At 41.1% G+C, this 23,291-nt stretch overlaps 1 protein-coding gene across 1 annotated transcript in view; it reads right to left on the bottom strand.

Annotated features, from left to right (window-relative positions):
• Positions 1-260: 260 nt before the first annotated feature.
• LOC124547900 (esterase B1-like) overlaps positions 261-23,291 on the bottom strand; it is a 97,010-nt gene continuing 73,979 nt past the window's right edge. Inside the window, exon 11 of the mRNA XM_047125143.1 lies at positions 261-1,829. Within this exon, the coding sequence (XP_046981099.1) occupies positions 1,765-1,829 (65 nt within the window). The 3' untranslated portion in view covers positions 261-1,764. The remainder of the gene's footprint in view (positions 1,830-23,291) is intronic.

Here is a 23,291-nt window from a genome sequence, read left to right as displayed (position 1 = left end):
TAGAACGTAAATGAGTGGACTTCGAAATTAATCGAAAAGAAAGACTGTAGGTTCTGAGTGTCGCGGCAAATATATTGAAGTTGACGGTAGCGGCCACGAAATGAAAAAGATGAACACATTCACGTACCTCTATTGTTGAGCAGCGTCGCCGTGAAGACCGTCGCCTCAATCCAAATTCTCTGCATAAAATTAAAATAATAGTAATAATTTTCCAGAAGTTCAGGAACTGGGGCCTATGGTATCACAAAAGACGAAATCACTCTGCTTCAAAATCACTTTCATTATTTAACCCAATTTTATCAGTAAGAGATGGCACAACACGTCTTAACACTAGGACAAGATAACAGCGATAGGTAACTTATTCTAAAGATAACATACGAAGAGCGTATAGCTTCTTTTGTTCAGCAGATGCTTTACGCATTAATCTCTGGTAGCTGAACTAGTGTCTATATATTCATAAAAAAATTTATATAATTCCTTTACAATATGCGAAACACTTAAAAATTATATTGAAAACGCCACAAATAATAATTTAATTAAATGTTGCTATTTTTGAACTACTGAATGTTCAAGACAAGCAACAATAATATAGGTAATTATCGAAAATTGGTTATTAAAGAAACAAGATAGCTGTTATCTCGAAGACAAGTCTTGCAGAGGCGCATAAGCCAGAACCGTTTCTGTCAGCTACAGCCTACGTTATGTCCTTTTCCCAAGACTGCATGAGTAGCCATAGCTATTTCTGTTGGCGTAACAAACCGATACCGACCAAGTTCGTGGACTTGGGCAAAGCCCGTCGAAGAAAAACTTGAAGGTAGGGAATCATACTGGAGAAGATCATCCAACGACAGTCAACAAAGTGTCGAACACTCACGGTAATAGGTTGCAAGCCACACCTTCAGTGGGGAACATCAGTTTGTACGCTGACGGATCGTTAGCGGGACTTCTCGCAGTCGGCCTGAAAACACTCATTTCGTTAGAGGACGCTCAACACATTCACATCTACCACTAGAACACTGCACACGATTCGTCAGCTAATAACGCCGTGTTTTCTGTTAAATGAGTGGCCTAAGGTAGGTGTTAGCGTATATGGTTCAGACACTCCCTAGTGTCAGTGGATGATCTTTCGTTCCACAAGAACCCCTCTATAGCCCATGGAAGTTTGTCGGTGTCGTTTTGTTACGCCCTGTACTTTATCTATGGATAGCTACTGAAGAAAACAAACAATAGAAAATCGAGGATGGAATGTAACAATATAATGAAAAGGACAGTTGCTATTCACCATATAGCGGAGATTCTGAGTCGCAGAAAACCACAACAAAAAGACAGTCGGAAAGTTAGCCTTCGACCAACAAGGGCTTTATCAAAAATAGACAACATACACACACGCACACACTCACGCAAATGCAACTCGTACACAATTGACCACAGTCTCTGGCAGCTAGGACCTATTTTGGAGAAAGACCTTGTTGGCCGAAAGCTAACTGTCCCACTTTCTTTTTGTTGTGCCTTTATATGGTGAATAGCAACTACCCTTTCCATTATGTTGTGGAAAAAACAGTAATACGACAAGATCATTATTTTTACTGGTGTTAAGTAAGTTATGTACAACAAAATTCGTAGCATTGACTGCGTAGACACGTCATGCCCAATGTTCACGTTGCAGACTGTAGAAATTTAGATGTCAGAGTGGCATGTTTTGCCGCCAGAACTGCATCCGCTGCTCGTCCTTGTTCTGGCCCAAGGAATCCGTCGTGTTGACTATCAGGTAATAACTCGATGTGCGCGTGAAGGGCTGCCACACGCCTGACGTGTTGGCCATTGGGTCCCTGTGCAAAGAGAATGTCTAATTGAGTAACTGGTCTAAGGCATTCAACACAATTTGTAATAGTCAAGGACATGTTTTATTGAAGCGAACAGTTTTCACTGAAAAGCACTTTCAGTAACATCTCTCATTTTCGAGGTACAACCATTCCGGCCCATTTGTTTTTTGATACGGCAAGATACAAACCAAGAGAGAGCTCCTTCGACACACTGCTATTAACCAGTCGGAATCTTCCTTGTTTACAAGCCGATATCCCCAAAAAACAAATGCAAACACACGCAGATCCATCGTAATCAGTAAAATCGTGATAGACTGAAACACATACGCTTGCAGTATTTTCGCTTTTAATATAGTGAGGTATAAGTTCTTTGTTCTCTACTGTTCTGAGCTATGTACTTGTCCACGCTGCACATGTCCTACTCAACGTGGCTACGGTTCATTGCAACATAACTTCATGTACAGTGGATGGTTGGAGGAAGAATGGCAAAACAAACACGTTAACGTTATTTGTTCAGATTTATAGTGTTAGTTGCAACTTCAACGTGAGGATTATGTGCCCACTACAATAACAACGAAATGTCACCGAAAACTGCTGGTAGGAAAGATCGGCATGCGAGCGGTGATATGGATCTGTGAAAATTAAGCTCAGTCCACAAAGGGTCTCCAGGCAATGTGCTCTAGCCTTCTGAAGGAACAAGTACCAAGGTAAGTCATGACCTCTACAAAAAATGTCTGAAGGGCCTAAGTTGGTTCAACATTAATCATTTTACTTCAACAGAAGCTTCACCAAACCCAGGACTCGTCAGTAATTATGAGTTGTCTCTCTTTTTGTTACTTAGCCGTTAGAATGTTAACATGGATGCAGTGGATGTTTCTTGAATTTAAATTTTCTTTAGAAAATATTTGTTTTGTAATTGAAAACCGCTTTCTCTTGTTGCAATGTACTTTATTTCTCCCAGGTGCATTGCACCTTCTACTTCATGGCATCTTCTGTGGGATCTAAAAAAATACAGTTTTGTCTTTATATATTTTTTGCCTTTATTGCTGTGGAGCACAATTAGTCTTCTCTTATTAGTTGTAGATATTTGATCGAAAACTGCGATTTAGAGACGTAACTACTGTGAGTTCACCATACGTCTCGTCATGTTTGGTTCTTTTACATACATGTTGCCAACGTAATGAAGTATATGCTAAAAACTAACGTGCACTCATTTCTGTTATGTTTGTATCTGTTTGTGAGTAGGAGTGTGTGTGTATATATATGGGTCACTTTTTGTGTATGTGTGTGTGTGTGTGTGTGTGAGGAGAAACAATGTGTGTAGGAATGGATTGGTATTTTCTGTGCATGTGTCGGTGATTATTCAGTGTGAGTTGGACGGAATATCTGTCAGAAAGTGGTTGCTGATTTGAGTTTTAAGTGTTTTGTGGAGGAGCTCACCAACAAGTCATCGGAAAGAGGTTGGATGGTATTATTATTATTATTTGGAATATTTCTCTATTATACGTGACATTTCCAGAATGAAGGCAAGGCAGAATACGTTTTTCCTCGTTTTGGACCATGTGGAGCAGTTTTCTCATTTTACAGAAAACTTCAAATGTTAATCACAAAAAGCCTCAATATATTAAAAGTAATTCCAAAATGCTCTCAAAAAATCAATTTTTAATAAGTTAAAAAAAAACACCAAATTTGGGTGAAGGGTGAAGGTGAATGAGAAAATCAAAAAGATTAGGAAGAAATGAGTAACACAACAAAATACAAATTCTTCAGATATTTTCATGAAACTGACCAAAATCTGAAAACTTATCCTGCACAAACCTGAACGAGATCAAATGAACCCTGCAAATCCCCGCATATATATTTTCGTAGTAAAATTATAGTGAAAAAGAGTGAAAATATATGTTGCATGAAAAATACTACAAAATATAAAAAATATGAGTCGAATGAAAGGAATCAATATAGACAGCCTGTATTTCGTACATATCAGTGGCCTTTTTTCCCAATATTATGTCTATTGAATTTTTGTGTACTTATACCAAAACAGACAATTCAGCCGCGGTTGAAACTGGTTTAGAGAAACGTTTAAACAAGATGTGTAAAAAGTGTGGTGAGACGGAAACCGTAGATTATTTCCGTTGCTGTAATAAAATAAAAGCTACTTATATCAATACAAATAAAGCATGTTATAATTAATTACATGAAGTCACTGATAGAAGAACAATGATAATGTAAAACAGTATCATCAGAAGTATGTGAATAGGCTTCAACGAAAACATGCAGTTAAGAATAACGAATGCTACTAAAGGTATTACGAAAGTAATAAGAAGATTTCTGTATGAGAATAATAAATGTGTATGTAGGTCTTACCTCAAAAAATATCAGAAAATAGGATAGTATTAGTAAAATAAGACGTGTTAATAGGTTGACCGACCACGAGCTTTCCCAAAGATGTACTCCGCCATTGTCCACTGGTTGACTATCTTGTGAATGTCGCTTACGTGCTTATATACTCCTACAGCAGCCAGTGATGTCACATGTGCTCAGTCCCGCACCATATGTGGCAGTGTTTTGGTGGACCCCCCCCCCCCTCCCACTTTATCTTCCGAATCACAGGATCCCACAGAATCCCAGGCAGTGCTCAGCTGCAATTCACCGACAGTACTGAGCGTGTTGTCCGATAATTTGATCTGTATTGCTTCATTTGGAAAGCTATTCAAGAAGCCTGTTTAATAACAGAACTATCGTCGAATGCAATTGGGCGTTCGTTTTCCGGTGCACGTTCCTCGACAGCTGATGTTTCGGGATGGCGTTGCCTTGAACATCTTTCACGCTCTATAAGGCGCTGTTCAATAGTGCGGACAGTCTGATCCACATAAAACTGCCCACACCTTCACAGTTTTTTTTGTATATTCTACGTGTTCTGAGGCTTCCATCGCCTTTCGCAGCTTCAAGGGTTGCCTGATCTTTGCCAGGGGTCTGAAGACGATACATTCGTCATATGACCTCATGGATATGAGGAACTGTAATAGTTCGTGGAACACATCAGTAACATCCACGGCCACATGAAGTTCATGATGTAAACAGAAAAGGACGGTTTCTTCCCGTTTCTGGATGTCGTTGTCCTCCGTAAGCCGTATAGGTGTTTTTCAAAATGATGGAGCACGGTAATCAGTTGTCCATTCCGTTCAGGTGTTATTAAAGCAAATCTAGATTTTGGCTAGTGTCTACCCATTATCAATACACTATTCATAGTTTCAATACCAGTACGTATGTCCACTGCTGGTCGGGCTTGTGTCACAGTTGATTCCATCTAAAGGTGTCATGGTTTACCATAAGCTCACCCATACGACTCGGTATCTGAGTGCCTGTAACTATTACCACCCAGCACAGAAACGGTCTGTTCTTGGAATCTTGGCGCATCGAGCTGAAACCGCTTCAGATGCCGAAAACCTGCCGATGGAACTGAGCTATTTACGTAAAGTTTTCAAGGGAGTCGGTTACTACAACACACAAATTTCGCTAGCAGTTTCCTCTAACCGCGAAAGCAGGCGGTCTCCGAAGAAGACACGAAGATTGCGACTTTATCGTTTTGCGGCTTAGCAGCAGGGAAGATTAGCCAGCTCTTGAAGAAACATAGATTAGACACAGTCTTCAGGCATCCAGCAAAGATGCACCAACTAACGAAGCCCGTGAAAGACGATGTAGGACTCAGAACACCTGGGCTATACCGTGTGCCCGTCGGTCGGACTATCTACACCATCTAACGCTATCTCGTAAAATCAACTGCAGCGGAGCATGCACTGTAAAATGGACACCGAATTGCATTCGACGATACTTCTATTACTAAACGGACCAACAGCTTCTGGATTAGAGTAATCAATGAAGCAATACAGATCAAAATATCGGACAGACCACACGCCCCTCCTATCCGCATCCTCATCTGAGGATGATACGGCGGCTGGATGGTCCCGATTGGCCGCTTGCGGCCTGAAGACGGAGTGCTTACCCTCAATAAGGACGGTGGATTGAAGCTGAGCATGCAGAGGACTATGTGGTTCGGGAGTTGATGCGGACGTGGCGGTCGCGCCACCAAAACATTGCCGTATATGATACGGGAATTGGCTCCAGTGATGTCACTGGTAGCTGTGCGTTCGTATAAGCACGGCAGTGTCATTCACTCTACAGTAACCAGTTGATGGTGGCAGAGGAGATCTCTGCCGAAAGCTCATGGGCAGTTAATTTGACGCAGCTTGAAACAGGAGAATATTTTATTAATGGATATCGTCGCGAGAACGTGTACTCGTACTAAAAGGATATTATTACGTAAAAATGAATAGTTATTAAATAATCGTTTTCAATATAAATTGATATAAATTTAAGGTCCGAGAAAATCGAGTATTTCATCTAAGTCTCTGGCATCTGAGAAAGTTATAAAATAACACAAAATATTTTCATCAGAACGTATGTGATGGCATCCAATGTTCTCCAGGCATACACCTTACACTTCCACCGGATTACCACACAGTATAGTGTGATTCATCACTCCAAGCTACTCATTTGCAGTCATTCACTCTCCAGTGGGGGATTTAGTGAGTGATTCTTCCACTGATTTCGTGAGATTTTGTATATCCACTCCCCTCAGTTCTCAAAGATCGCTATTTGTCAGTACATAAGGTCTGCCTCGTCTTGCTTCGCTATGTTTGTTTCTTCAGATTTCCACTTCATAATCACACCACCAACACACGACTTTGGCAGCTTTAGGAGCGTTGAAACATCCCAGGTGGATCTGTTAATCAGATGATATCCAGTTCGAAGTCAATGAGCCCTCCTGACTGACCGATTCTGCTGTACTGCTCCTCTGCTGTCAACACAGTATCCAAGGCCTCTTTTCGTACTGCTGACCCTGACTTTCGTGACATTCACTGGTTATTTCCGTAATACCTAGTGATGCAGCCAGAACTTTCTAGCGCTGATATAGCAGATAGTTAATCTACTACAAATAAGAACGTTTTTGGTCCAAATTTAGTTTTCAGCAAATTACTCGAAAACTATTATAAGTAGCTCAATGGGGTTACATAATTAATATTTTTATACTAAACTGAAGCTTAATACAAATTTTCACATTTCTGAGTCTAGTATTTAGCGCCTTCAATTCGTTTTAAAAAAATATTGTTTTAACCACGGTGAGACTTATACAAGTTAATTTTGACATACAACTGCACTTTATGACCAGTTTTTGGTTTCCTAGCTGTATTATTTTGCGCCGCTTACTTTTTTCTTAAAGCTACATTTAGGGCAAAATATTCATCTGATCAATGTGAGATTTGACAGTTTAAACATTACTGCACTACAGCACATGCTGACAAAGTATCGAAAAGCAACTTTAACCTTTATTTCCATTCTTAATTATCGTGCAATACTAACGTGCTACGCACAGACGCGTTGTGGTGACGTTGCGCTACTAGCAGTGAACTGGGGTAATTACCGGCACACTCGATCGCCTCTGTATCCCTCAAATGATACAACGCTTGTTTCGTCACAGTGTGACCTACCCATTGTCCATACGTGAACCAACTGGAATGGCTTAGAACGCACACTTTGTTCCATTTCTCCGCGTCAAGATCACTACCATTTTTTGTTTCAACTCTTGAGGAAGAATGGACAGCCATGCCTTCTCAGATAGAAAGACACGTCATTGAAAGTGTCTCCAGCACAGATCAAGTCGTCATAGATACTAAGTGTTGGACATACTCCATATTAAACGTCCAATAGTAGGTTCGCGGATATCCTTGGTCATATAGTGTATTTCTTAATTTGGTGAAGGTTCACAAGGAAGATGAGCGTCTGATTATAAATTCGGGTGGACCTCGACTAAGATTGTTCAAGTGGACAGCCGTTCCATTGCTGAAAATTCTGATGAAGTGTAATTATCTCCCATTTATCACTTTCAAACTTCATACGTTGGTTATACAGGGTGTGAAAGGTTGCTTCTTAACGACACGGACATTTTTATCCCTCCTGGATCTGCAGTTCGCATTGTGTTTGTCACGAACTTTACCAGGCTGGCAACCAGCATGTCGATTGCAAAACGCGGGTGCCCTGCATCTTTGCTAGTGAGCATATGGAGTGGTCTCCTCTGAGATGCCTAGGTATTTAAACCCTGGTCAGGCAATCGTTATGCGAGGTGGCAGTTTTGGCTAATTTCACAGTCACGCTGTCGCGAGCACATAGGACATTATATATTATTCTTTTGTTGTTGGTAGGCGTCCGTTCAGTCGGGCCAGCTAACAGACATGGACCTCGCCATATTCAAAGAGTTAAGGCGTTTTGGCTAGTGCACAAGATGGGAAGACTTTGACAGGCCTGCTCTGATGTAATAAAAAGAGAACGTACACTGTAGTGCGAATTATGTTTTAGTTTAATTTCAGATGGACTCTAATTTATCAGATAATCGGGTTGCCTATTTCGTGTGCTAAATGTGGGTTGTTGTTTAATATTACACTTAATCTCTATCCGTGTGATCCAAAACCCATTTCAACATAGGAATTTTAGAGCGCAGTTTATCTCACTTTAAATTATATTGTGCAGAGAATACGCAAAGTTTTTTCATCCCTACGTGTCAGTCCAGTCAATAATTATCTACTTCACAATGTTTATCAGTTATAGCTTTTGACAATTTGTTTACAAGTAAGAAACTCCCTGGCAGATTAAAATTGTGTGTCGGACCGAGAGTCGCCGGTTCGCAGGAAAGCTTCTGTTAAGTTTGGAAGGTAGGAAACGAGGTACTGCGGAAGTAAAGCTGTGAGGATGGGTTCTGTGTAGTGCTTGGGTATCTCTGTTGGTAGAACACTCGCCCGCGAAAGGCAAAGGTCGCGAGTTGCTGTCGCGGCCCGGCACATAGTTTTAACCTACCAGGAAGGTTCGTATAATCGCACACTCCAGTGCAGAGTGAAAATTTAATTTTAGATTGTTACAAATAGCAACATAATTTTTTTTCGCTCTTTACCGAGTAATACGCATACCATGTGGTTTGGCATTCTTGTTAGCATTTGAATGAAACCGCCCGTCGAGCTCAGATGATCCACACAATTGGTATTCTGAGAGTCACATTGCACTAGCATGGTCCCTTGGAACTTAGCTCTCGCAAGAGAATTTCCAGGTGGTAATGTACGTCTGATGGGAATGCTATTTCTTTCAATACCGCCCAGTTGGGGAGACGAATAAGCTGCACTCATTAGTGCTCATCAAAAGACAGAGATGTTTAGGTCAGTACAATTTTAATGAACAATGGCCGTTAAAGGACATTTTCGGAGTTTACAGAATCAGCTTACATGTTTTGTGTTACTCTTTGATATAATGTGAATCGGACCTTATAGTTCACAATCCTTGTTTAAAGTTGAGACATAAATACCGAATGGTTTTCCCTTGTTTGTTGGGCTCCTGCATAAGCTTGATTTTTTTATCACTATTCAAATGACATCGTGTTATTATTAAAAAAAATTCTTGTACTTGTAGCTGTACTCTAGGGCACGAACAATTATTCTAAACTTAAATATATATGGAGGTGATGGCTCATACGACAGGGCAGCTTAATAGCGATATTGGTTGTTTATGTGTCTCTGCTATATAACTATGAAAGTAAATCAAAGCCAACTGCGGCATGTATGTAACAGTTGATACTGTTATAATCGGAATAAAGATGTTGCTAACTGTACACAGCTTAATTTCTAGTTACAATCGCTTAATGTACGTAGCTTGGTGACGAACGACGGTTATCAGGCCCCCGTAGTCGCAAATGACTCGAAAACTCTGTGTGATCAACTAGAATACTAGAAAAATAAGTAATATATCAGTATTACGAACTTACCCGTACTTCGCGAAATCCGTCAGCATGTTAACCCATCTGTCTCTGACGCGACCGTCTTCAGAGTCTGGGTCCAGGTCAGCAGTGCTGTTTTCTCTCATGAACTCCAGCTACACTTCTGCTCCGTGAGCCACTCCTGCAAATTTGATCAGGCGTTAAGCCCGCAGTGTTTTGACATTTCGTTAATATCGATCTGTGTGAGGGAAGGCGACCTTATCGACTATAGCTGCTTATCCACTGTGGCTGCGTGTGAATTCATACCTAGTTATGACTTCGCGAAGTCTACACTGTTGTTTGACATCGCTCGGCAAATACTGAAGCATCTGCTGGAATTTGATCAAATTTGACTTTTAGAGTTCATATTATAAGAAGGCCAGCACGTCTGCTGATCTATCATACCCCACGATACACTGGCTTTTTATAAGTCGTCTTCGTATGTTGTTATTGTTCTCAGGTACACAAGTATTCCTACTTTTTACTTAATGTGTCTCCACTATATGATTTATAAGCTCGCAAAATCAGGGTTTGCCGTGCAACTTGGGCGATACGCAAAGCACTCAAAGGAAAGGGATGAGCGAGGTAGGGATTTCACAGAGTTTCCGAATTCTACCGACCACCCTCATGACGTTTGTCGAATCTTCTTTATGAAAGACGCCTACAATCCCAGCGTCAATTTGATACCAGTGCTGGCAAAATTTAGCAACTTCATCCTGTGTATTCGAATGCGACCGTTGTGGCAGTAAGTTTTGAGTGTGATGAATGCAGCATTGTACGCTTCAGAGGGGCTGCATCGTAGTATTAGACCAAGCTGATTGATCAAATGGTTCAAATGGCTCTGAGCACTATGGGACTTAGCAGCTATGGTCATCAGTCCCCTAGAACTTAGAACTACTTAAACCTAATCAGCCTAAGGACATCACACAACACCCAGTCATCACGAGGTAGAGAAAATCCCTGACCCCGCCGGGAATCGAAGCCGGGAACGCGGGCGCGGGAAGCGAGAACACTAACGCACGACCACGAGCTGCGGACCTGGTTCATCACATCGATGCCGACCGCAATGCGTGAACTGAGCAGACGTGCTAGACTATAGAATAAATAGGTTTACAGAAGGCTTAATCAACTGAAGTGGCCTAGGAGTCCCACAAAGATTATTACAAATGGTTCAAATGGCTCTGAGTACTATGAGACTCAACTTCTGAAGTCATTAGTCCCCTAGAACTTAGAACTACTTAAACCTAACTAACCTAAGGACATCACACACATCCATACCAGAGGCAGGATTCGAACCTGCGACCGTAGCGGTCTCGCGGTTCCAGACTGCAGCGACTAGAACCGCACGGCCACTTCGGCCGGCAAAGATTATTACACATGATATCTGAGGACTTATCAACAGCCTGCCTAGAACCGCACGGCCACTTCAGCCGACAAAGATTATTGCACATGATATCTGAGGACTTATCAACACCCTATGAAAGACCTCATACCTTCGCTATCACATATCCAGATATAACCATGGACAGAGGTGTGCATGATGTTCATTTATCCTAGAGTTGGTGTCTGTCGTTCAGTTGCCCAAAAATATCTGGGCGCTTCTATGTGATGCCACGTGGTGGCGGCAGGAGACTCGGACTAACACCTTTCATCTGTGGATCCCACCTCCGCGTTGCGGCGTGCGATCAGAGAGTCCCATTGAAGAATATTTCTGGCAAGAGCCATGTGACTCGCATTATTGCCTAGTGCCACGGCTCTTGATGTCACAGTTTGGAGGGATATTACGAACTGCGTCAAGCAGTGGTAATTCACAAAAACCCACCCACTTGTTTCTTTAAAACGGGTGGAACCAAAAGACGAAATTACGTTCCGTCTAGGCTCAGAAGAATCATAAGCTGTCCTACTTGCAAGCATGAAACAATCAGTCAGTTGGTATGTGACTGCGTAGACCTTTCCAATATAATAACTCCAGGTAGTCTCCTCGAGTCTGCTTCTGGATCTTATTTGGAAATTTGTGGTAAGTTACTATGGGACCAAACTGCTGAGGTCATCGTCCCTAGGCTTACTCACTACTTAATCTAACTTATACTAACTTACGCTAAGGACAACACACACGCACATGCCCAAGGGAGGACGCGAACCTCGAATGGGGTGAGCTGCGCGAACCGTGTCAAGGCGCTCAGGACCGCGCGGCTATTGCGCGTGGCCGGATCTTAAAATCGACATGAAAGTTAGGTGAACACGAAAAGCCATATCACAATCATATAACTGTAGACAGTCAAAATTTAACTCGCTAATATGTTGTAATGTTTTGTGCTACAAAGATTTACATTCACTTATAAAAAGAAACCTTTTGCGCTGAAAAAGCGTTCATTCCGTTTTACTGGTTAACAAGAAACTACATTTGTTAATACATTCTGATATTTATAAGGGTACCACATGGTTTCAGATGAGTGCGAGAAAGAAATGTGAGGACGAAAGACTACAGCAGCTGATGATGGCGAGTTTCCAAACCTGCAGGTGGCAGCAGCTCAACTTGCAGCGGCTCTTAGCCCCCTGCAGGCGGGCTGTTCACCTTCGGATCGCGTATACCACGAAGGTAACTTAAGCCTGACTAACCGTAATAGTCACGGTGTCACAGTGTACATTTGTGTCAGAGTGTGTTACTACGCCTCGCTGCGTGAGGTGTCGGTGTTAGACTTTCGCCAAGAAAGCGTTTTTTGTACACTGACCACAGGCTGTAGGCGTTAGGTGCTTCTCAAAAACCAGAAGCAGTGAAAATGCGAGATCCTGTTTGGTGCTATTTTAAGAGTGAGTCCCAGAGAGAAAACAATAAACTATCGTGGTTGTTTTCTATTATTGCCGTATATTGGGCCCACTTTTATAGGGATGTCTGAGAGTTCTACACGGATCTGCTGGATTGTCACAACATATCTGATTCTAACGGTCAGCTGCCTCCAGCATAGGCTTCCTTTTGCTCATAGCTGTCTCTTTCAAACGAAAAAATAAAAAAGTGCAGTCGTCGCATCTCGGCGAAAACTGATATTTATTGTACCGTTTTCTAACTTAATTACAATAATAGAACGTAGTAACGAATAATATTTTCCGATTTCCGTTTCTGTCTCCGCTCTGAAGCACACAGAGAACTGTATTTCATATTTTAGAAATGATTAATTAATATTTTACTCGCTAGGTTAAAATACATTTTCAGTCTGAAGAACATCATCAGATACAAGACAACTTTCAGGGCTCACTACGTCGTTGTTGTTGCCGACTTCAGAAAACTCATGATTAAGCTGAACGAGAATCGTTACTGATATTCCTGTGAGAGCTCGCAGAGGACGATCTTTACTACTAAACAGCTAAACCCTAACCTCAGTTGAGTTGTATGTCACCTATCTAACGGCTTCCAGGAGCGACAAGAACTTGGTTTTCAGATTTGCATACTGTTACTGACCGAATTCAAACACTTAAAATTCTACAATGCGCTCATTAAGAGGAATACTTTTACGTTAAACGTTTAACACAGTGAGAGAGGTACTGAAATTAGAAAGCACATTTGTACACTGACGCAGCGCAACTCACGACACGCAAATTATCCGGACTGCACTCATCAAGTATTTAAGAATGACAGCACTTAGCGACTCGCAACAAACTTTACACATTATTTCAAACCTTCCAAAGTTTTTCCCGCTTACAACCTCCACTCCCCCCTAAAGAAATAATGGAGTGAGAAAATTTTATCGTTTCTTGTTGTGGTACACATAACCTATGTATAAAAATGGACAAATCATATAATATTCCAGGAAACCCATTGTAACAAAGGCGAAACGCGTCTGGGTGCATAGATAAAAATAATAAGTTCTATGTGCAGCATGCAAAATAGGCAGTTTCTTTGAAACAACTGTGATTTAAAGTTTATCGTTTACTACAATTTCGCAGTTCATGCAACAGAACATCAGCAACAGGCATAACGTTATAATCTACTTCTTCTTTTCTACAATCTATCCGCAATAGACTTTGCAGATTGTATCCAAATATACCACTGAATGTACCTGCAGAATTATATCATTGTACGACAGATAGAGCAGGAAATATGACACCACAAACATCGAGAAAAACTACAGTGTGTTCAGTCAGAAATATTTTACTATTTAGTGTCAAATACTTAACAAATTAACTCATTTATAAAGAACACAGAAGTTTGAAGCGTTTTTGTATATGAAATTCTATCCTTTAAAGAATCGTGGATGGGTGCTACTTGTACATACAGGAACAACACAGTAAAGTTAAAATTGAAAAAATAGATTTAAGAGTCCTTTGAAATAAAGATAAACTCAGACAAGAAGATCTACTTTCTCAGCTCACTTTGAATTGTGTTTAGCAGGAGATCATTCGAGAATAAAGGTAATCCCTGAAGAAAGATGAAGGAAATGAAGGTTGGGTGCTGTTAGAACCCAAACTGAAACAGTAGTATGTAGTCTGGCTGGTTTTGGGGATAACTTGGCCATTTATCCAACAATATCAGTTGAGAATACAAGAAGATACACTATTTTAAAGGTAAAGCAGAGAGAGCGTAGGCTTACAAATCTCTTATGGGAGGAGCGTATACGTACTGGATAACATCGACTGGCCAGGGTGGATGCTTAATGACTACGGGAAGACTGGAAGAGTGAAGACATTTAACTATCTATATGAAGTAATTCTACATAATTAGTTGAAAAAAGAACATGTAAACGTCACTACAGATATTTGGATTTAGGTTATGTCCTGTTCGATATTGGCGATGATGTGGTGCAGACGATTTTCGAAATTCAGCGTGACCCTTTTAAGTATTGCAACATTGATTCTGTCGATGACCTCCGAAATTGATATTTTCAGCCCTTCTTTTTATTATAGCCCCAAAAAAAAGGGCTCGCATGTGTTTAGATCCGGAAAATATGACAGCCAATAGAGGCCCATGCCAGCGGCTTCTGGGTACCTTAGAGCCCCAATGCGGTCACCAAAGTGTCCTCCAGGACATCAAACACTCTCTTGCTTCGAGCTCTGTCTTGCATAAACCACATCTTGTCGAAATCAGGATCACTTTGGGTAACGGGGATGAAATCATCTTCCAAAATCTTCACTTACGGTTGGGTAGTCACCGTTCCATCAAGGAATGTCGCGCCAATTGTTCCATTACTCAACATTGTGCAACACACAGTCACCGGTTGAGGGTGAAGAGACTTCTCGATCGCGAAATGCGGATTCTCAGTCTCCCAAATGCGCCAATTTTGCTTATTGGCGAACATCTCCAAGTGAATGTGGGCTTCGTCGTTAAGCCAAACCACGCATGCGCTTACTAATTCCCATCATGCCTCGCGTCAACCAACCAGTGTGACCTCCTAACGCAAATCGTTCAGAAGTTATGACGATTTTATTTCATGTAGTTCAATAATTGTCACCGTGTACCTATATTTAAAAGAGAGCTAGGGAACACTATTAGAAATATACGGACATTTCTTTATATTACACAGGATATCAAATACTTTAGAAGGTATTTACAAAAAGACTCGCAGTCCTTAGAAAATTATTTCTTGTTTGATTAAACTGGGTTCAGAAACGGTAGATGGCTGCTCAGACAAATAATTTAATAGAGAAACACATCTGCTATTTATAGACTAAGTAGTGTGAAACCGTTTGACAATGTAGATACGAAAATGTTATTCGAAGCAACACACACAACAGGCATGTGACACCTATTAGCAATCGTTATCCGAATAATCTTCGAAGACTGCGAAATCGCTATTGTCTGGAAAAGAGAATGTTAAAATAAAAACCAATCTAGGTGCACAACAAGCATAGAGTTTGTACCCGATAATTTTTAACGTCTACTGATACAGTGAAGATATGTTGAGGCATTGGCTTAAAGAAATAGAGTTTTATACCTCTAAAACTAAACAATAAATTACCTAATGAAAAACCCGTTTGCTGTTCAGCGACTTGTTATAGCTGACAGTGGGGAAACCCTTCAAAACGCTATTTATAAATTAAATATAACAACGAACAGCTACAACTTAAGAATCACGCACCAAAAAACAGTCATGACTTTTAAAAGTCAAGAACGAGTCCGAAATAAAATCATAGTAAACGACCCGAAAATAGACAGACTGAATGAATTCAACTGCCGGCCGGGGTGGCCGTGTGGTTCTGGGCGCTACAGTCTGGAGCCGAGCGACCGCTACGGTCGCAGGTTGGAATCCTGCCTCGGGCATGGATGTGTGTGATGTCTTTAGGTTAGTTAGGTTTAATTAGTTCTAAGTTCTAGGGGACTGATGACCTCAGATGTTAAGTCCCACAGTGCTCAGAGCCATTTGAACCATTAGAGTCGCTTGTGAAACTCCTCAATCGAAACAAAAATCGGTGGAATGAGACTCACAGCGTCAATAGTAAAGACTAAAGAGGAATAAATCTTGTCACTTCTAAAAGAAATGTGCACATCCTTTTGTGATATACACTGCATCCTACAGGGTCATTTTCTGCCGCCAGATGAAAAATATCAATGAAAATGTTTACTGTGGGACGGTAATTGTGTCGCACAATACAGAATAAACATTGGAGAAAGCTCACTAGCGTTGCTATTTGGATCCATTACAATGTACAATCTCACAATGAGAACAAGGCAGGACATTAATTATCCGACTTTGGCTGGCGCTTGTTCGATCACCCCCATACAGTCCTGACCTCGCTCGTAGCGACTTCCATTTCTTTTTGCACATGGAAATCTTCCTTCGTGGTCAAAACGTCATTAGTGATGACGAGCTCGGACAGCATATTACCACATGGTTAACAATGTGAGCAGCGGCGTCCTATGTGGAAGGCATGCATAAACATACGCAGACGACCCAAAACATTATGACCACCTGCATAAGCTCCTTGGTCCATCTTTGGCACTCAATGTAGCACCGTTTCAGCCTACTTTCGATTCTACAATCTGTTGGTAGGTTTTTGGAGGCTTGTGGGAAGTGTTGTCTGTGCACAAGTCATGTAATTCCCGTAAATAAACCGAGCGAAATGGCGTAGTGGTTATCTTACAGGGTTTCATTTGAGAGAACTACGGTTCAAACCAGCGTCCGGCCATCCTGATTTAGATTTCCGTGATTTCCCTAAATAGCTTCAGGCAAATGCCGGGATGGTTCCTCTGAAAGGGTACTGCCGGATTCCTTCTCCATCCTTTCCTAATCCGATTGGACCGATGAGCTCAGTGTTTGGCCCCCTCCCCAAGACCAACAAACTAATCCGTAAATCAGAGGTTGGCGGTTTCTGTTCGTGGTGATAGCACCTGATAGCGACACATAAGGATTCCATCGGTTTCACATCAGGTGAGTTTGGTGGCCGAGACATCAACGTGATTTCACTATCAAACTATTCAAACCACTGTAGCACGATTATGGCTTCGAGACTTGGACAATTATACTGCTTAAGATGACATCACCTTCAGGGAAGAAGACATCAAGCATGAAGGGGTGTAGGTGGCCCGCAGCCGAAACGATTTCTTCGATTACTACTACAGGGCGCCTGCAAGCGAAGGAGAAAGTTTCTCATAGCATAATACTGCTCCCACCAGCCTGCGCCCGTGGGGCGGTACATGTTTGGAGCCGCCGTTCGCCTCGGTGATGACGTCGTGGAGACAATCATCGATCTGGTGTAGCAAGAAACATGATTCTTGCAAATGGTCGACATGTTTCCAATGGCTGACTGTTGAATCCCGATGGTCCTATGCCCACTTCATTCATAATTGTCGATGTCATTTAGTCAACAAGGGACACGTAGGGGTTGTCTGCTGCGGACTCCCATGTTCTACAATGTATCACGAACAGCGTTCTCCGAAACACTTGTGCGCACCCCAACATGTTCTTCCCGCAGGGATACCACATTCTACTTTACAGAGAAGGCAAGCCTCAGCACCTCACGTTCTGTGAGGATTCCTAGACGTCTAACCACTTAGAGCCTAGTGGGAGTTTCACTGTTCTCTTACCATTTTCCATAGATGCTCACGACAGTAGCATGTGAACATTGGACCAGCTTCGTTGTTTGAGATATTGGTTCACGGTCTCGGCATGTTAATAAACCGCCCTTTGTCAGAGTCGCTTATTCCAATAGATTTCCTCATTTACAGCCCATATCTTAGCTAGGGTGATCCCCCTTCTTTCTCTGCTCCGCTCTCAAACTTTCCTTACGGCGTCACGTGCCCACAACGCCACCAGGGGGCACCCAACGTCGCGCTGAGCAGTAGTCATAATGTTTTGACTGTTCAGTGTGTGTCACACTATGAAAAGCACGTACAAAATGGCGCGAACTACGTCGACTGATAGAGTAAGATTTGTAGTGTCTCTCCAATAAGGAATTTCTCCATCGTGTACTCTATTTGTTTTTGTTACCAAAAAAAAAAAAATTGCTCTGAGCACTATGGGACTTAACTTCTAAGGTCATCAGTTCCCGAGAGCTTAGAACTACTTGAACCTAACTAACCTAACGACATCACACACATCCATGCCCGAGGCAGGATTCGAACCTGCGACCGTAGCGGTCGCGCGGCTCCAGACTGTAGTGCCTAGAAGCAACTCTTATCTTGTTATATGTACCTCCAAATTAGAGTGAGTGTGCCAGCTAAAAACTATTATGATAAGAAGTTGCTGAGACACTGCAATGCTGCTTTAAGAACATATGTTCAAATGTATCTGAAATCTTATGGGACTTAACTGCTAAGGTCATCAGTCCCTAAGCTTACACACTACTTAACCTAAATTATCCTAAGTACACACACACACACACACACACACACACACACATACACCCATGCCCGAGGGAGGACTCGAAACTCCGCCGGGACCAGCCACACAGAAGAACATATGAGTTGTGTACGTCGGACACCTGCACATTAATCGAAAAGGGAAATCGACAAATGGAAGAGTTACTTAAAAGAGTATGCTAGATATAACATAAGGTCTGAGGCAATAGATGACTTGATGAACACCTTGAGCTGAAATATGGTAAATTAAATGTAATGTAAGGTGTAAATAATCACAATGATAGTTGAAAGGAGAAATTTAATGTTCAGCGGACAAGTGTTCAGTATGGATAAAGACGGTCTCAACGAAGAATTTTCTAAGACAGAAGTTAAGATGTTTCCAATAGTGTGAGACAGATCTGTGAGAGATGGACATTGCTCAGCATAAAATAAACGTGCCGGCCGGTGTGGCCGTGCGGTTCTAGGTGCTTCAGTCTGGAACCGCGTGACCGCTACGGTCGCAGGTTCGAATCCTGCCTCGGGCATGGATGTGTGTGATGTCCTTAGGTTAGTTAGGTTTAAGTAGTTCTAAGTTCTAGTGGCCCGATGACCACAGATGTTAAGTCCCATAGTGCTCGGAGCCATTTGAACCATTTTTTAAAAAATAAACGAGAGTTGTGGTTCCAGAAGAACGGTAAAAAGCTGTGAGAGTTTTATCGCTGAACCAGAACCGAGTAGACGGAGAAAGCCTTTAACAAAAGTAATACAGGAAAGCACTGATTGATGGCCTCAAGAGTTACAGTCAGCGTGTCAAAGCTGGTCGAAGAAAAGTTCTCGAAGCACAAATAAGTTTGGTTACTAACACGCAGCCCTATGACATACAATTCGAGACGAAAATTATAAAATATGAACTACAAAAGAAACCGTTAATCGCTAACCAAAATATCGCACTTAACGCCCTTAATTTGGCGCCGTATGATCACATAAAATCTGCACAAATCCAGTCCAGTGACATGTCAACTGCCTATCACCTTCCCTCCAACAGTACTATTGCACCCTATGTAATCAAAGATCGATACTATATGAAAACATCTAGGCTCGTGACAAAGTTTGTTTCTCTCTCCATCGTTATCATACAGAGAGCGGCTGTTTCTTTTTATAGAAAACCTTTCTGGCTTGTCCATTCCTAGCAACTAACTACATTCTTCATTCTGCCTACTTTCGGTTTAACAAAATTAATTCGTTTCTGCAAGAGCCCCCTGTCCAGTTTAATATTTAGCCATCCAGCACGGCCACCAGCAGGTTAAACGTTGATATGTTTCAGTTTTCTTTCTAATAACAACAGTCAGTAACCACACCTAAGACGACTCCATTTCAGGTCATCTTCGACGACCACTTCAGATTCTCGAAACAATGTCCAATAAAAATTTGACTAATTGTTAAATTGCAGTCAGTCTCGACTCTCTCACCTACTGATAGCTGCTCTGTATAACTTCTTATTAGCCCAGTAACGCGGTAACAGTAACCAATTAGTAGCCTGAAACGATCCCTCAATTTGCGGGAATCAGATGCACTTTTGTCTGTAGACATCTCGGAATACAACTTTTAACTGTTGTGGCCGGTGGCATGTTTACGTGTCTTTCACCATTCTTTATGTATTTTAAGCAAAAAGGTATGATTCTATATCTTATCACATAAATCAAAAATAATAGCCTCGTCTCCTCCTTTTATGTGAAATACCAGGAAGTATGATATTTTTCATGTTCAATCTCCATAAATATCAGTTTACAAATGGATAAGTAGAAAGAAAATCGTAACTACTCCCTTCTTTTTAGCGTTCCATAAACCAATTTTCTCATAATCAGGTGGTCGCGGCCATCACCAAACGTTGACGTAAAGCTTACACTTCACTTGACATTGTTTCGAAAAACTTAATGTAATTGAGATATACGATGTCAGATTATTGTGTAGCACCACTATATAGAAATGATCCGAATCGCGTTGAATCGTTTAACGGTTCAGTAGTAAAGGACAATATTAATGCCTGGCGGCAATATTCATGCAGTTCATCTTTAGAAATTTGTTTAAAATACATCAAGTATATCGAAAAATCGTAACATTTATCAAATTAAAATCGAAATCTTTGTTGTTTTACAAATATATCTAAGTACAATTCTGGGGATAAGTATTTTGTTTTACGTTAATAAACAGTTACTTAGTCATTATACAGACAATATTTCACTAAAAAGGAGAAAAAATACCCACCACATATACAAAAGAAAGACTCGACGAACCTGTTACGGTCTCATAATGTGAGAAGAATGTACTCCTACGTGGCGAGTTCTAGATGGCGGATGGGGAGCTCCTCACCAGCTTTGCTGGCGGACTTGAGTGAAATAAAATAGCTCTCGCGGACCAAACACAAACCTCATCAGTCTCATTTTTCATTCTTCCATATCTCATTCATTGTGTCGTATTAATCATAATCACTCATCCCCACTACGGTCGGAGGAAGGCAACGACAAGCACCTCCACTAGGGCCTTGCCTAGTACGGCGGTGCTGGTCTCCCGCATCGTTCCCTTACGCTCTGTCAAGAAGCATGGGACTTCATTTCCATATTTCATCCACCAACTTTCCAGATCACATCTGGACTAGTAAACCCAGAACTTGGCCAGACACTTGATCATTGATCAGTAACTCATACAAGTAAGGGGAGTCTTATATTGAAGGAGTCCACCGGTTTTGACAGTCACAAGATAATCCAGCGAAGACGCCATTCGGATACGATGCAGTGTCACATACAGGGCTAAGACAAGTCGGAGCTCCTATCGACGCACTGAATAAACACACATACACATGCAACATATTCCACGAAAGAATAGACTAAAATTTAACAAACCAGAAATGTCTTCGTATTTTGCCACAGCAAATATAAATTCTGTGAGGAAGGTTGGTAAGTTGAAACATCTAACAGATATCTTATATTAACCCAAGAGTTATGTAATGCTGATCAGGATCCGATAGAGTGAGGACGATATCGGTAATACAGGATCACCAGGAGTAAGGGGAAGAGAAAATCTTGCACAGTACGGGGTGAATTTCTTGGTACACAATAGAATATTTGATTTCACTGAGGATTTTTCATATAATTCAGCAAGAATAGCACCGTTAATAATCAAGACAGGAAACAATATCTACGCACTGATAAATGTTCGTGCTCCAACTAATGTTAAAAATAGAACTGATAAGGAAAGAACTGAAAAAAATTGGGATTAACTTGACTTATTGTTAACAATCATACCTCATACTAATATTAAAATTCTTCTTGGTGGATTTAATGCGAAGATAGGGAGAAAGAAGAAATTTTGAAGTGTGGTGGAACGATGGCTCACTCATGAACTTACAAACAGGAATGGAGAATTATTAATAGAACTTTCTACTGCACATTGGTTGGTGTTGGTGACGAGAAGGTTTAAGAGAAGTCGATATTAGTTAATGACTTGGAAATGTCTTAACCTCAAGCTAGGAAAGTTTCAGATAGCTCGTGTGGCCATGGATAGGAAATTTCATAATGAAATCCATAATGTTAAAGTCTTCCCTGGCGTCGATATTGATTCAGACCACTACGTTCCAATAACGAAAACCAGTCTGACAGCTAAAAGTAAAAACAAACCCCAGAAGTTGGATAGAAAGAAAACTTATGATCCTAGTTATGTTGCTAATAATCATATTTATTAGAAATGATTTTGAACGCCTTTAAGTGATAATCTAGCAGCAATTGTCAAGGGATAGAAAGCCTTGGCTGAAGAAGTTGCTTCCTTATAGAAACGGAAGAAACGTGCTTGGTTGTACGATGAATGCGATATAGTAAACCTGCGCGGGCATAAAGCTTGGTTAGTGACCAACAAAAGAAAACTGAAAGTTCCAGGGAGGAATTAATCAATCCTGAACGATCCACAGCTACAGAAATTCGAAGAGCCAAAAGGAAATTTCACTAGGACTCACTAAAATCTATGTAGGAGTCTTTAGTTTGCCGTAAGACGAGAGATTGCTGTGAGACATTTAAGCAGTACCAGTCGAAATATACACCGTCTACTCTTATGATGAAACATATGAATGGAAATGTAGGACATAATTATGACACTTCAATGATCTTGGCTGAATGCTTCGAAAAGTTACTAAATATGCGGAATCTTAACAGTATTTAGAATTTGACACTTATCTGAGAAATAAAACGCATTCGGAAAATGTTACACCCCTCCCGCCCCCCACCTCCCTCCCACACACACACCCACACACACACACATATACCCACACACACAACCAGACGAAGCATCAACAGCGATTAATTCGCTTCGGAATTATATGGCAGCAAGTCAGAATCAGCTAATGGCAGAACTTTGGAAGTATACGGATGTTTGGAGAGCTGAGAAATTTCCAGAGAAATGAAATGTTGCAATTATCTATGCACTACAGAAGAAAGGAGATAGATCGGATCCAAATAGTTATAGAGATATATCTTTTTTTCTAAGGAACTGTATTCCAGAATTCATGAACAGCTTGATGGTGAATTAGGTGAATATCAATTAATAGTCTTTCATGGATAATGAAACACCAAAATTTCATATGTAAGAAGGTAGTGATCACCTCCGTCAACTTTAAAAAATCCTATGACAGTAACCATCGTGGATCTTTCCTGTCTATCCTTACAGAATTTGGTTTACGTCAAAAATGTGTCATTCTCATTGCGGTCACTTTTCAAAATATTAGATCTTTCGGGATTCAAATTGGCTTTCGATGAGGTGTTGTATTTTCTCCATTACTGTTTAATTACGTGCT

This window comes from Schistocerca americana, chromosome 1 (genome assembly GCF_021461395.2).
Source record: "Schistocerca americana isolate TAMUIC-IGC-003095 chromosome 1, iqSchAmer2.1, whole genome shotgun sequence".
Classification (NCBI taxonomy): domain Eukaryota; kingdom Metazoa; phylum Arthropoda; class Insecta; order Orthoptera; family Acrididae; genus Schistocerca; species Schistocerca americana.
Note: the sequence above shows the minus strand (reverse complement) of the source record. Positions and strands in the feature narration are given on the sequence as shown.